At 45.9% G+C, this 14,667-nt stretch overlaps 1 protein-coding gene across 2 annotated transcripts in view; it reads right to left on the reverse strand.

Moving 5' to 3' along the window:
* The window catches only part of DHX36 (DEAH-box helicase 36), a 1,119,030-nt gene that overhangs the window by 978,008 nt on the left and 126,355 nt on the right, over positions 1-14,667 (reverse strand). For both annotated transcript variants that reach the window (XM_069618410.1, XM_069618409.1), the window contains exon 5: positions 8,483-8,653. In XM_069618410.1, the coding sequence (XP_069474511.1) occupies positions 8,483-8,653 (171 nt within the window). The remainder of the gene's footprint in view (positions 1-8,482; positions 8,654-14,667) is intronic.

Raw genomic sequence — 14,667 nt, forward strand, 5'->3', positions numbered from 1 at the left:
GCTCACTTCAATGGAAGGGAGCCTCATTATTGGGCCACCTGACCCTTGGAGGTGGTGGGCAGGCCAAATCTGTTTTGCGGGTGCAGGTGTAGCAGGGAATACTACAGCAGAATACTCAGGGAATACAGCGGTGGGGCGTGGCTTGAAGCCGTAGCACTTGGCATGGCGTTCTGAGAGCTCCCGGACCAAGCCCTGCAGCCGACAGAAAAACAACGGTAAAAACACACGATTTGTGGCGACACTGAACGATGTGAAGGGGTGCAACTCGGAGCGTAAATTGATGAAGTTTGGCCGAAAGTAATGGCCCTTGTCTGGTGAACCAGGTGATGTTGTGAATCGGCCGAACACCCGAAGGTGAAGACAAAATGGCCGACAAGCTCCGTTACAACAAAGCCCCGAAGCACCAGCAACGCACAGAGTGGAGAGGACCGCCTAATGCTGCCCGAGCTAACCCCAGCTGGCCCGATTGCACAATCAACGCCAATCTCATTCGCTCTGATGGAACAGCTGAACCGGCACTGCAATAAATAAAGAGGGCAGGGAAGAGCAACCCTCCACGCACTATACACAGTGCTAAATCAATGCTCGATCAACCCCATGAAACGAAGCAACCTCCCGGGAGAAAACACCTCGTAAGCAACACCCACAAACCGCCTTGTAGCCCGCGTCATCTTGTGAGACTATAACACCACTCCCAACACAAGCGGTGGCAAAGGAGACACCCCTAGCAACTTCAGAGCTATCCCCAACAGTATCACCCCCCCCAGTCCTGCAATTCCAGACAGGAGGGTTATAGCATAGCAGTGCTGCAGAGATTCGTGGGCGGGGGTGACCCCGACCACCTGGGGGCCCCCGTCCCACCCAGAAGATCCAACTGTGAAGTAATGGCACTGACCTAGGGCCTTGAGGGGGACAAGCTCGCCTGCTCACGGCGCGATCCCTCATCAGCGCACAAGGACCCACGGCACTGCTGGAAAGTAGGGGGCAAGCTGTACACGTGCGCAGACCTCAACCAAGGAAACCTCCCCCCTCGGCCCTTGGTACCACCAACAGCCCTAAAGAAACCATAAAGCTATGACTACAGGCTTGAGCAGATAGCCAACCAAGGCCACCCCTGAAATGCACAAAAAGCCCCAAGCTGGGGGCATGATGAAGGCGGAAGCATAGGCATCCTAATACCAGCAAGAGTAGCGACTCCGCTTATTGAGCAGGGACCAGCGCAGAAGATACATGCCGTTACCAAGCATCATCAGCATAGTTCTGCCCCACAGGAGCAAACACCGTACAGGTGGGTAATAGCAGTGGAACCTCTCAGAACAGGGAACCCAGGCAAACAAAGAAAAGCGCTGACATAGGAGGGAAGCTGCAACCCGCATACAAGCAGAAGTAGCAGCAGTACACTGCTGCTAGCGACCACAGTAGAGGGGCCTGCTCGAAATCCCCCAGGTACACTGCTGTAACGCGGGCAAACCCTAGCCAGAGGGCCCAGTCGGTAGATCCGAAAGGAGAATGGCATAAAACCACAAAACAAATGGACATATACACGCTGCTGGTGACTCGCAACATGGAAAAAGTGAAGATGGGGGGGGGGGACAGACGGAAACACCAATCAATGGGAGAGATCCGGATCCCAGTAACAATGCCCCTACGCAGCCAGTAACCAAGACAGATCTCCAGGACCTACTAGTAGCGATGATGAAAGAATACCAAAAAGGCACGGAGGAAGTAACGAGGAAAATCACAACCCTAGACAAGCGTATAGAGGAGATTAAAAGAACTGTAGAGATTGAGAACACACTATGCGATCAAACATTCGAAATCGGGGAAGGGACAGAGAATTACAGCACAGGAAGCTAGGTGCGAGTACCCAGGAACTTAAGCAAGAAGATGCAGAGAACCGCTCCAGTGTCAACATCCGCCTGAGGGGCATTACAAATTCAGTCACAGATGCAGAACCGGGCGACTTCACGCAGGACTTATTCCGTATTGTTCTGGCTTTGCCCGATAGCGCCCTGCTTGAACTTGATAGTGCGCACAGAACCAGACCAAAGCAAGGTTTCTCCACTCCCCCGGCTGTGCTGGCGAGAGTGCACTTCTACAGAGTCAAGGAGGAGATAATGCAGGAAGCGAGAAACACCATGTGCATCCAATTCAGGGATGCATCCATTATGCTTTACCAAGACCTAGCAGCCATCACTCTCCTGAAGAGGAAAGCCCTAAAACCACTAACTGAATGGCTACGGGAAAAGAAAGTGCTATACCGGTGGGGGTTTCCCACCACATTGAACTTCACCTGGGAAGGCAAACAGTGGCAAATCCCCACCATTAAAGAAGCATAAAGACTCCTGAATCCCGGGGGTGAGAGCAAAAACACCAAAAAGGGATCTGCGCACAACAAAACCACGCTGAGGGAACCCGCAAAACCATGGACCCGGGTGGACCGAAGACGCAGGATCAGGCGCCTGCCCCAAAAGAGCAAGAGAAGCGACAAAGACTGAGTGGGAGGACCTCCCCAAAATAGGAACACGACCTACTTATGAGGCTGCATGACTAGTTCAACAGGTCCTGCGAACTCTACCCACAAACAGGCGGTGACCCAACACACACAGACGTGTCTATTCTGCACCTGAATCAACTTCACCCTACCCTGTGACTAAGAACCTGAACAGTAGAGGCAGCAATCACAGAAGAAACTTACGATGGCCACCCAACAGGAACATGAACATGAACTAAAGTGCTTGCAAGTATAATGTATTACCTAAGTTAGCAAGAGGCCCGGTTGGCCTCGAACAAGATCGATTGTGCGGGCTTGAGCCAGATGTCCCAGAAGTTGAGGGTTGGGTTCAACAACTCGCGTTAATCAGGGGGGATTGGGGTGGGGGGAAAGTTGGGGAGGGATATGTTCGAGGGGAGGGTCAGGAGCGAGCGGCAGACACAGGGAATCACCTAATCAGAGAAGCAGCAGGGCAACCATGGGGGGGGGGGCATCCTTGGGTACGCTTCAGGGCACGCTGATGTAACAGGGGGACAGCGAAGCATAAAAGCTAAGAGTAAATATGGCAGCTGACACGGGCAAAGAACTAAGAGTGGTAACATGCAATGTGTAGGGCCTTAATTTTCCAGGGACAAGAAAGTCAGTAGAACGCAGACTAACCCAGCTCTCCGCTGACATAGCATGCCTACAGGAAACTCACCTGCTGGAGGTGGATGAGAAGCGGATCAATTTCAATCGATACACGGGGTGCTATTTTGCTACAGCAGGCGAGAAAAAGAGGGGTGTAGCCCTGCTGTTTAGTCGGGAGGACCCCCTCACGCAAGTTACGGTTAAGCGAGACCCAATGGGGAGATACCTCTTGGTAAAGGGACTCCTCCATGAACAACCAATAATGATGGCATCCATGTACTGCCCGAATAATGCAGAGGACCGCTTTTTCCGCAATATCCTCCCAATCATAATAGCATTCACAGAAGGCCACCTCATGATAGGAGGGGACTTCAACCTAGTCCCAGACCCATACAATGATAAAACATTCGCCTACAAGGCAAGATTTCTCCTGGGCCATAGGATTAGCTGGATTCATGAGGGAAATGGGAACGGTAGACACTTGGAGACTAGCCAATGAGGGAGTACACGATTACACATTTTACTCGCACATTCATAAGGGACTCTCCAGAATAGACCTAATCCTGATGTCTAGTTCTCTCTTCCCATGTATCGAAGAGGTCCAAATCCACCCCAGAACACTATCAGATCATGCCCCAGTAACGGTACAGATGCGAGTTCAAGGCCTTCCAGACCCACCCCAAAAGGTACTGAAAACTGCAGGACTCCTTACTGCAAGACACAGCAATTTGAAGCGAGCTACCTAAGACACTCACCTGCTACTTTAAGGAAAACAGCAGTGGGGTGCTCCGTAGCAACGGTCTGGGATGCAATGAAACCAGTGGTATGGGGGTACTGATTAATTGCGCTGCAGCACAAAGGAGGGACAACTGCAACAGGCCAGATTAGAGGAGAGGGTTGCGGATTTGGAGAAAAGCTTCAAAAACTACTAAAATAGGCAGAGAGCTCAAAAAAGCAAAATCCAATCTGGAAATGCATCTGGCCGATAAATCAGCACTAGCGTACACCAAACAATACTATTATATAAATAGCAAACCGGCTATTAGTTTGCAAATTAAAAAAGTTACACACACGAAATAACATCCAAAAACTTAAGGTCCAGATGGATCAAACAGGTACACGGAGGGAGATGAGATGGAGGCAATGGTAAGCCATCACAGGGAAATCATGTCGGGTCCCCCAGCGGCGAAAGGGTCACAAACCAGTAATTTGCGGGCCACCAGAAAGAGGGCCTCCACCTCAACTGGATGCCCTTGAGCTCCCGATTACGACATGAGAATGCTTAAGCGATCAAAGCCCTGACAAATGCAGCCTGGGCCTGGATGGGCTCACAACACGATTTTCTAAAACATTACCCCACATCGTAACCCCGCCCCCGAACTCGCGAATTTAACTCCTTCCTGACGACAAGTAGCGTTACATCCTCTACGGAAGAATCCTTGACAGTGCTCATTCTAAAGCCGGATAAGGACCCAGAGAAATGCGCCTCGTACTGGCCCATAACACTAATGAACAATGACGCTAAAATCTATTGGAAGACCCTAGCAGTTAGACTGGCAAAGGTCCTCCCTGAACACATCCACCCAGACCAAACAGGGTTTATCCTGGGAAGCAACTAGTAGGAAAACATTAGACGCACCCTAAATGTAATAGAAAGTGCAACCACAGCAGGAACGGAACTTGCGGTTATCTCACTTGATACACATAAGGCGTTCGATCTGATGGACCGGGGGTACATAAGCAAAACGCTAGTACATTTTGGGTTTGGCCCGAGATTTACAAAATAGACGCTAGCCAACTGTCAACACCCCACTACCTCCCTGAGAATAAACAGCACCAGATCACCTAAAATCAACATCTCCAGAGGCACTCGTCAAGGCTGCCCCCTCTCACCATTAGTATTTGCACTCTCTATGGAACCATTCGCTAGTAGAATTCGAAGAGAACATGAGTATACAGGGTTTGAAAGTGGGCGGAAGCTACTACAAAGTGGCATTGTATACCATAACCCACGTGGAGGGTTCTCTGGAAGCCCTATCGCAAGAGATCGTAAAATTTGCTAAAGCATCTGGGTTCAGGATTAACTACTCTAAATCAATAGCCTTGGGTGCTAACATCACGCAAAAGCAGAGTGGCACTGGCAGCTAGGTACCCCGTTCGCTGGTATAGATCCCAAACAAAAAAAGAGCAAGTATATCAGACTAATTTCCCAAAGCTATTGAGGGAAATGCGTAAAGTCCTAGAGCACTGGCATAAACAAGATGTGTCATGGTTAGGGAGAATTACCGCCTTCAAAATTAACCTGGTCCCAAGACTAATCTACCACTGCCTTGCCCTCCCAGTCACTATCCGCGAGAGAGAACTCGCAAATTTACAAAAAAAAAAAATACTGAAATACGTATGGGGCAAGAAAAAGCCACTAATAGCCACGCAAATTATGCTACGGGGCAGGAGTACGGGCAGTCTGGGGGGTACTGGATGTCTCCAGGTACTGCCTGGCAGAGCAGCTCTCACAAGCCTTTGTGGCAAATAAGCACCAATCAACCCCGCTGGAAACAATTAGAGGAAGCTTGGAGCCTAACCCCGCATGCAACCCTTCCACACATTGCAACACCCGAGCCCCCCCCCCCAAAACTCAGGCCCGCTAACATCTACCAAAAACACTATAGAATGCTGCAGAAAGGCAGCCTGCAAATGGGGATGCAAAGGTACCCTGGGTCCCTTTGTCCCCATTTGGAACAACCCTGGCTTCATCCCTGCGTCACCCCCGGAAGGCTTCGATAAACGCAGGGAAGGAGGACTAAGCCAAGTAACAGACTTTCTCGGCAGCGGGACCCCACTAACATTTGAAGAGTGCAAAACAAAATTTCGGGTCCCAGAGACCGAAAGATTCCGATATGCGCAACTCAGGCACTGGATGTCACAAAACAGTACAAGAACATATGGGGCACTAGAGCGCACCCCAACAACTCCAGCCCCCAAGTGGAAGATCTCGACCTTGCATAGTCTACACAACAAATCAGACTCCCAACAAAAAAGAAAATGGTATGCTCAAATGGGAAAGGGGCCTGGGGCGAGAACTAGGGCTGGTGGAATGGGGACGAATCTGGGCCTGAATGCACAAGAGCTCGAAATGCATTACGAACAAGGAGGGAGCGGTAAAGGTCTGCTATAGATGGTATCTAAATCCCAGAAATTCTAAACAAAAGCAATCCCGCTATATCACCACAATGCTTCAGTTATTATGGGCCTGCCCGAAGTCTACCAGATTCTGGCAAGAGGTGCAGGAACAGATCCGACTAATCACAGGGCTGATCAATCCATGGGACCCGGGGATATTTCTGCTGGGAGACACAGGGGACAGAGCATTCCCGCTGACAGGGCATCTGGCGGACCTATGAACACATCTGCTCACATCAGCTAAAATCACCATACCACGGTTATGGAAGCAGTCCCCATGTGGTGGACGAAATGTTAGGACACAGTAGTTGCTGAAAAAAATCACTGCCACACGCATGGGAAACAAACAGGTTCCATAGCATATGGTCACCCTTTATGGACTACACGGAGCAATTCCCGAGAATTGTTCGCTAGCCCCCTGCGACCCGATGGTTCACGAAACAGAACTAAGGGTGTATACCCCAGAATCACAGACAATCCATGATCTTAAATTCAGAAGAGAATAGAAATCAGACGCTTAACGGCCCCCCTACTGTCTCCGGCCATTAAATGCTGTAACAAAGTTAAAGTATGCAACACTGCCTCGATGTCGATCAACTGTTTGAATGCCTACTGCTGCTCCTCTCTGTAACAGATTTGATTTGTGTACGACTGTTTATGTTGATGTAAACTTTGGTGGAAAACACAATAAAATGACATGTTGAAAAAAAAAAGGAAAATCAGCAAGTTAGGTGACTGCTGTTGAGATGTTCTATTTTTAAACCTACCAGTAAATCATTTGGCTTTTCTCCTATTTCTGCAGCAAAATGTCCTGTAAAATATGTGGTTTCGACCTGGTGATGGGTACAGCTCCCTCACATCACCCAGTGTGGGAATCTGTCCCCGTAGCAAAAATCAAAAGCCGACACCCATTAATATATGCACAGCAACTGAACATATCTTAAAGTGACATATACAGCTGCCACTAAAATTTACCATCGAAAATCAATCCCAAACTAAGAGAAGTGGCTCAATCCATCAAACTGAAAATCATAAAGAGGCTACATCTAAAAATTGTGACTTGCTGGCGGGGCTTTAGGGAATTGAAAACGACACTAGACCGGCAGAGGACAAGAAAACAAAAAAAACTTATCAGATCCTGGAACACAAGAGGTTTTAAATCTTTGTTCGCCAACAACTCTTCACACTGGATCAATTCGATGTTTTGTGGTCCCAGAAGATGTGGCTCAGGACTACACCCTCATGTGATGGCAATGAAGCTCATTTAAATCCAGCCTGTAAAGGTATACTTGGGAGACCTTTTTCGGGCCTCTTGGTGTTCATAAAGGTGGATAAGGAGTTATTAGCCATGAAAACCCTAAACCATATACGCAAATCTTAAAACTGAGCAGGGGTACCCACCCCTTGGCAACAAAATATTTATTGATAAACGTATATTGGAGGGTGAACATGAGCCAAAAAGAAGAATTTGTCAAACTAATAATGAGCAAAGTTGATGAACTGCTGATTGAATGGGAAGACCCCAAGCTTATCATATGTGGCAAACTGAACATTCGTCTCCTAAACAAAGAAGGCTGGCCGCTAACAAGAGAGATTTTGTGTATGACCCTGTAATGCTCACTCCTAATAAGTCTTTGGACGCAAAGCGAAACTAAGGGTGTCAAGCAAGCGCCAGGTGAGTGGCGTGATCGGCGGGGAGAGGCTTCTGAGGTCCATATCTAAACATTGCTGGCGTGGCGTGTGAGTGAATATTTGCCGTTATCAAAGACATCCACCTGTTACCTGCCGGTTTTATGGAATAAACGGCGTCCTCCGTGTGAACACTGACAGCAGGCAGGTAATAGTGTTATTAACAGCAGTCATATAACCCGAATCCTACCTGAAACAAAAATCAGCAGAACCAAAAATGTATGGATTAAAAAACATAGGCGCATTTTCCTTCCCATTTTTATAAAATGCCTGCATTTAAAGGAGGTGCGAATGCTGGTGTCAAGATTCATACTGAAACTAAATGCGATCATATAAAACAAAGACCAAGAGGAGTGTCAACAGCAATAACTTTTTCCGATTATACTTTACTAATTTTTTTAAGCTACAATTTCATCCAAAATCAGTTCAAATATTACAAAGCATCCAAGAAAAAAAAAAAAAAAAAGTAGGCTCTTCAACAATACTTACCGAGATAGCACTGATCCTCCTTGGCTGCGTACACACTACACGGCAAGCTGAGCCAATTCCTCTCTCAATGTAATCATCCAGAATAAACTGTGTTACTTGTGTAGTCTTGCCACAGCCAGTTTCTCCGCTTATGACAGTCACTTGATAATTGTTGATCACATTTGTAACTTCCTGTTTATTAAAAAGAAAAGAAGATGTTCACTCAAATAAAAGACTCCTACAACATGCATTAGTTCTTAAAAGTGAAGAGACTGGATACGAAAGTAAACAGCCAAGAAATGAATTAGCAGTTTAGGTGTTTTGAACAGGTAAAGGAGTTCTCTTTTCTCCAGAATCACAGACACCACTGCAGACTGTAAAGCGAATGGGGGCAAACTTTCAAGTTGCAAGCTATAAACCAGACATGACAAGTCACTTGCCACCTCAATTCTACACATGCACACATTTTCCTACTCAGCAAAGGTCAATAAGTACTTGCCACTGGCTAGTACACATTTTGGGCCCGGTATAGCAAAATATTTATAAGGAACTCATGTCACATTGTTTTTTATTCAGTAAACTAATACCAGTATAAAAATGTATCATTAGTGAACACTCAAGTGTATTGCCATGCTTCTGGATGTAGGAAACCGACCAGTTGGAAATTAAGTGCTTTACATTTGGGACCATCAAGAGGCATTAAGAAGCCTAACTGATACAAGTCCTGTCTAAAGATTACCCTTCCCCCACTGTGCCCTAAGCCTTCACCAGCAAAGTGAAATAAGACACATTACAAGCTCGATTATCAGGCACCATTGGGAGCTCTATTTATTTGTTTGTTTATAATGTGTCTAATACCATACCAGAGTACAGTTTCTAAGCGCAGATCTGGTATTTAAACCTCTCTTGCTCTTGCTTCCAAGACCAGCGCGTTGCCCCTGTGCTATCCTCCGTTCACCAAAAAATGGTCCTGGATAAATAAAAATGCTTGTTAATAAAATCTCTTGTCTGATCCAATCCAATCCAAACGATTGGATAACCAAGATGGACTTGTTTGCTTTGTTATCTCGCTCCAAAACTTTGTTAACTGGCAATTTCCTCAGAACCACCATTATAATTACTGACAATGCAGCTGCTGGTTAATAGAGAGTTACTGTTAACAAAGGGCAGGTTAGTACAGTTTTTATTAAAACGGGGGTGGGCGGGGAATGCTACATACTTGAAAGACGCATTTATCAAGGAAACCAAATGCTGAGTCAAACATGACGGACAGTCCTCATTTGCCAGTTCATCTTTTTAGACTTTCAATAATCTAACAAAACTGCATTAAGGGTGCAAGATATTTAACAAAGTACCCCTCTCACTTCACTACGTAAATCGTGCAAATTAGGATGGGAAACTCCCTTTAATTTCCTCATTCACTTTTTACACACCTATGGCTTTCACAGGTCACAAATTATCAAACAATGTCCCATGTAGGCTATGATTCGGGCCACCAATTCACAGCCCAAAGTGTAAGACCATACCCATGAAAACCGCAGAATTCAGTTTATTTTAGCTATCATTTTCAATATGCTGCACTGGCATTGCTGAGAAGTGCTCCCTTTTTTGCACAGAAAAAGCATTTTTTTTTCTTTTTTTAAAATGAATTCTACCTCTGCATTAGTACAATAAAAATAGGATATAACTCTCACTAACACTCTGCAATACCCAATTCTCATTCATATTAATCAATTTATCAGCCTCTGCCAACAGTGCACAGACAGTGCTGTTTTCTACAAGCACTCAAATCTCACTTGGCTTTAACGATAGTCGGAAAGTACTGATGCACGTCGCGCAAAAATACCCAACTGTTCCAATTAGAAGGAGTGCCCGCCCTCCGAGTAGAAGTCACTTCCCCAAACCCCTTCGCCCTCTACTTAGCAGGGTAATGATTTAGGAAAAGACTTTCCTAATTGCAAACGAGAAACCTTTATACACACTTTGAAAAATAGACTCAGATTGGGCCCTTGTGAGTTTTCAAATAACTCTGACAGCTTCTCATCCCTCTTTGAAAGCAGTTCACTTCCAGTTAATATTCTCCTCATGTGTAGGGTCAATTCCCCAGAAAATGTCAAGGTTCAACACTGATCCATTTGAAACAGGTCAGGGTCCTATTCACTGTGTGTTTCTGCTTTCATCATGGGTCATCTTCCCACGCTGACCTCACTTTTTGATTGGTCAAATCTTTAAACTGGCTTGCTTGAGATTCCGAAACTTCCACAGAATACATCTCCCCTATCCCTGTTCTAATAGGTTAATCATCATTTCTATCCACGTGAAAGCTAGAGGCAGATAGGGCCGCTTGCTCTCACACTTTCGAATGAATAATTATATTTTATTCTATATTTCATCATAGCACCTTGGCACCTAGAAGTATGTAGTTCAGGGATTCCCCTGTCCTAGACTTGATCCTTAACTGTTAGTCAGAGGGCCCTTTGTATTACTGGACAGCTAACATATTCTGATGGTAGCCAACACATTTTTCTACTTTTGTCTCATGGGACTCTTAAAGCCCCTCCCATTTGCACTTGTAAGCAGGGCTAAAATGTAGTTATACATTTGGGACAAGTAAACAAGAAAAAAGAACAAAGCAAGCCTCGGACAAAGCCATATTTGGAAAACCATTGTTTTCTTATTTATGTACACATTAATGTATTCCCCATTTAAAAATATTGCACATACAAATGTTCTATAATCAGCATAGGGTTTTACATGCATTTATACAAATGCCACTTATCCTTTAACCTATATTCTTTAAGGAATGAACCAATATTTAACAAACTGATGAAAGTCTACAATGGAATATTTCTAACGCACTGGGCCGTTCACATTTTATGGGATACAGTTCCTTGACTTATCAGGACAAAAATGATTATTGATGAAATACAATTTTGCTCTGTTCAGTTGATGAATAGCAGATTAAAACCCATATTGTCTAATATCTAAACAAGCATTGATATTATAAAAAGCAGAGAAAGATTACATTTGTGTCCAACTATTTACACCAATTCTTCTTCCCCCTATATGAATGTGGGGTTGTGGATTTCTCCCCTGTGTATATAAATTGAATGTAAACTTTAAGGAGTATCATCTAATTCTGCAAGTTTGGTTTAGAAAAACAGTGCTACCAATTTAGAATGCACAGGATATTGGTTCATTCACCCAATCTAGAAAAATTGTGTAAGGATGTCCTGATATAAAAAAAAGGAGTACCCCTCCAACTGAACTTAGCAAATCAGATCCAACAGTTCCAGTGCCCTTGCCTTACTGTGCGACTTAGGATGGGTAAACTTGCTTTCTTTCCCCATTCACTTTTTACTGATCTATGGCTTTGACAGGTCGCAGATTATCAAGCAATTTTGTATTTAGGCCTAGGAACGTGGCCACAGATTAACAGCACAAAATGTAACACCAAACCTCTGAATACTGCAGGATTCAGTTTATTTTAGCTATCATTTTCGAAAATCGTGCATTTGTTATGTTATGTTGATTTATACAATGCACCAATACAACCCAAGGGCAGTCTCCAGGCGCTCACGTGGCTCTGCAAGAAAGAGGACGGGGTTGGTTATTGAGGGAAGAATGACAGAATAGGTCCTGAACCAGGATAAACTGGTATTTGTGTATGTTGGCTAGCAGATGGTAGGTTGCGTGCACTGGCTTGTATCCGTACGGGTAAGGTCCAATGTCTGGGATGTTTCTATGTTACTGTATGCTATGTTGGGGTGTGCATGTGTGTTTTATGTGTAGATTGGCAAGTGTTTAAGGATGTGTGCACTGGCTTGTTGTGTCCGTACGGGTAAGGTCCAGTGTACGGGTTTGTTTGTTGGGTGTGTGTTAGGGTATAGGTTGGCTAGCCCAGTGGGCGTGTATAGTGTTTGGGTGGTGTGTTTGAGGAAGCAGAAGCAGGTGATTAGTGCTTTGGTTACTCGCCAAGTTCTTTATGTGGCTAATCTACACAGTCCTATCTGTTGTGACAAATGACTAATCTCCATAAATCTATCCGATGGATGGTTGATCTTCACAGCTTTATCTGAAAGTGACGCATGGCTGAACTTCAAAATTCTATCTATCTGAATGGGACGCATGGATAAACCGAGGAGCAGACCCTTCGGCGCTCCCGGTTCCCGCGGACTCGCGGTGCTTTGCCTTCTTTTGGGCCCCTGTCGCCGGGGCGCCCTCACAGGACTTAGAAGACCGCTCAGACTTCTTCTTCTCACCTGCTGGGCCCTTCTCCAGCCAACTGGCGAGGCGGATCCGACGATCCCTCATAGTCCGTTCCGACAAGTTCTTGCAAAACGCACAGTGCTTCTCCACGTGCGTTTTGTCTTCGTGAAGGCAGTAGAGACATCTCGAATGCTCATCCTCCTTGAAAACATTCTATAATCCGCATCCAGGGCAGTTCCTGAACAGCTTGGATCCAGGCGTCGAGCTTCCCTTGTCCTGGGCCATGTCCACGAGGTAGGCCTCAGATCTTCTGGAATCCTCCAAGAAGCTTAACTCGACGAAACTTCGCCCTTGAGGGGCGTAGAAAATTCCGAAACGGGTCCCAATTGATCGGAAGTAGAAACGGTGGAGCTTGAGGCTCGATTGACCGAAAAAATGAGATTAAACTCTTTGAAAAAACGCAAAATGCAGTAAAAGCTCAAGAGCTATAGCATGAGGACTCCCAACACTTGAACGTGCGGTACAAATCTGAGGATGGCTGCCAGGGGAGGGGCTTAGGGAGAGGGCAATCATTGGCTGGGGCAGTATGACCCAGAGACCAGTGATTGGTTACTACTAAGAAAGACAGATCAGAAACAAAACTGATACGGACTTTCTTTACCGACGATTCCCAGCCTGACAACGGGGAATATTCATGAGCATGTGAATCCATGCCAGACCCCATACTGGAGAACTCACAGTACCCTTGAGGCAATCTTGTGCGTTCGAAGGGCATACGCCATGCGTAAACACAGTGAGGTATTGTGAATCGGGTGCAAGAGATCGGAAAAGAAGGCATTTTTAGATCCACCACAGTAAAGTGGGTTGCCTCTTTGGGGATGTTACAAAGTATCGTTGCAGGGTTCAGGACGACCCTGCAACGTACAATGACAATAAGAGGGCGCAAATCCTGAATCAATCTCCAACTCCCCCCCCCCCTTTTGCCTTCTTTATTGGGTATATAGCTGTGTTGCATGGGGAAGTAGATGGTACCATTATCCCCTAATTTAGTAGGGCAACAATAGTGCCCAGTATCCCTTCCTCTGCCTCTCTTGATAAGGGGATACTGCCTCACCTGGGGTAACTTTGCTCCTGGCTTGAGTTATATTCAAACCAGGATCACTCCTTGCAAGAGCCCTGAATCATGGGCATTTGTTGTTCAAAGCCTTTGAGGGACCTGCTCCAAGTCTGTCTCAGTGAAAGGGGCAGGGCTACGAGACCCATCCAAGGACACTGCACCTTTCGATACTGCACCATGACATCACAAGGAATAGAAATCTCCAATACAATTTTGCCATCATCTGGTCCATCCTCAAACATGTCTGCATCCGGCACTTCCTAAGAGGCATTGTTGGGTCAATAGACAACACTGAGCGCCATTCGCACCCCTGAGTCAGTCCCTTTCACAACAATCCATTTAGCCGACACCACTAAACCCGGCAAATCCAAAGACAGTATTGTTCCTGTCACTAATTCAGGTGTTAACACAGGCTGAAAAATGGCACTCGCCAACATGCCGTGCCAATTTGGGGCACTGCCTCGAGAAGCATAGTTATGCCATAAACAAACAGATTGGGGTCCACGCGAATACCGCAAACCACCGCCTCGCCTCCTCTCGCATGTATTATGACCACCACTCCAAGTGGTGAACACTATTCCTTGGTCTGTAAAAGAAATGGTCATATTTAATTTGCCTATCAGGTCTCGCACCAACACATTTATTGGGGAACTCTCAGAATACAACATAGGTGCACGTACCATCTTTCCTCCTATTTTGATATCAAGTGTATGGAACCGTGGCGACTGCTTCAGAGAAGCCGTGCGTGTCAAGAGTTTCACCTGATAATGGGAAGTTTCCCTTACTGATGCATGATTTAGTGGCACCTGTGTCAACCATGAAAATGAATTGATTGTTACCTATCGCAGCGCCCACCAACTGTTCCTCATAAGAGTGGACT

The sequence above is a fragment of the Ambystoma mexicanum genome, chromosome 10 (genome assembly GCF_040938575.1).
Source record: "Ambystoma mexicanum isolate Mex_15411 chromosome 10, UKY_AmexF1_1, whole genome shotgun sequence".
NCBI lineage: Eukaryota > Metazoa > Chordata > Amphibia > Caudata > Ambystomatidae > Ambystoma > Ambystoma mexicanum.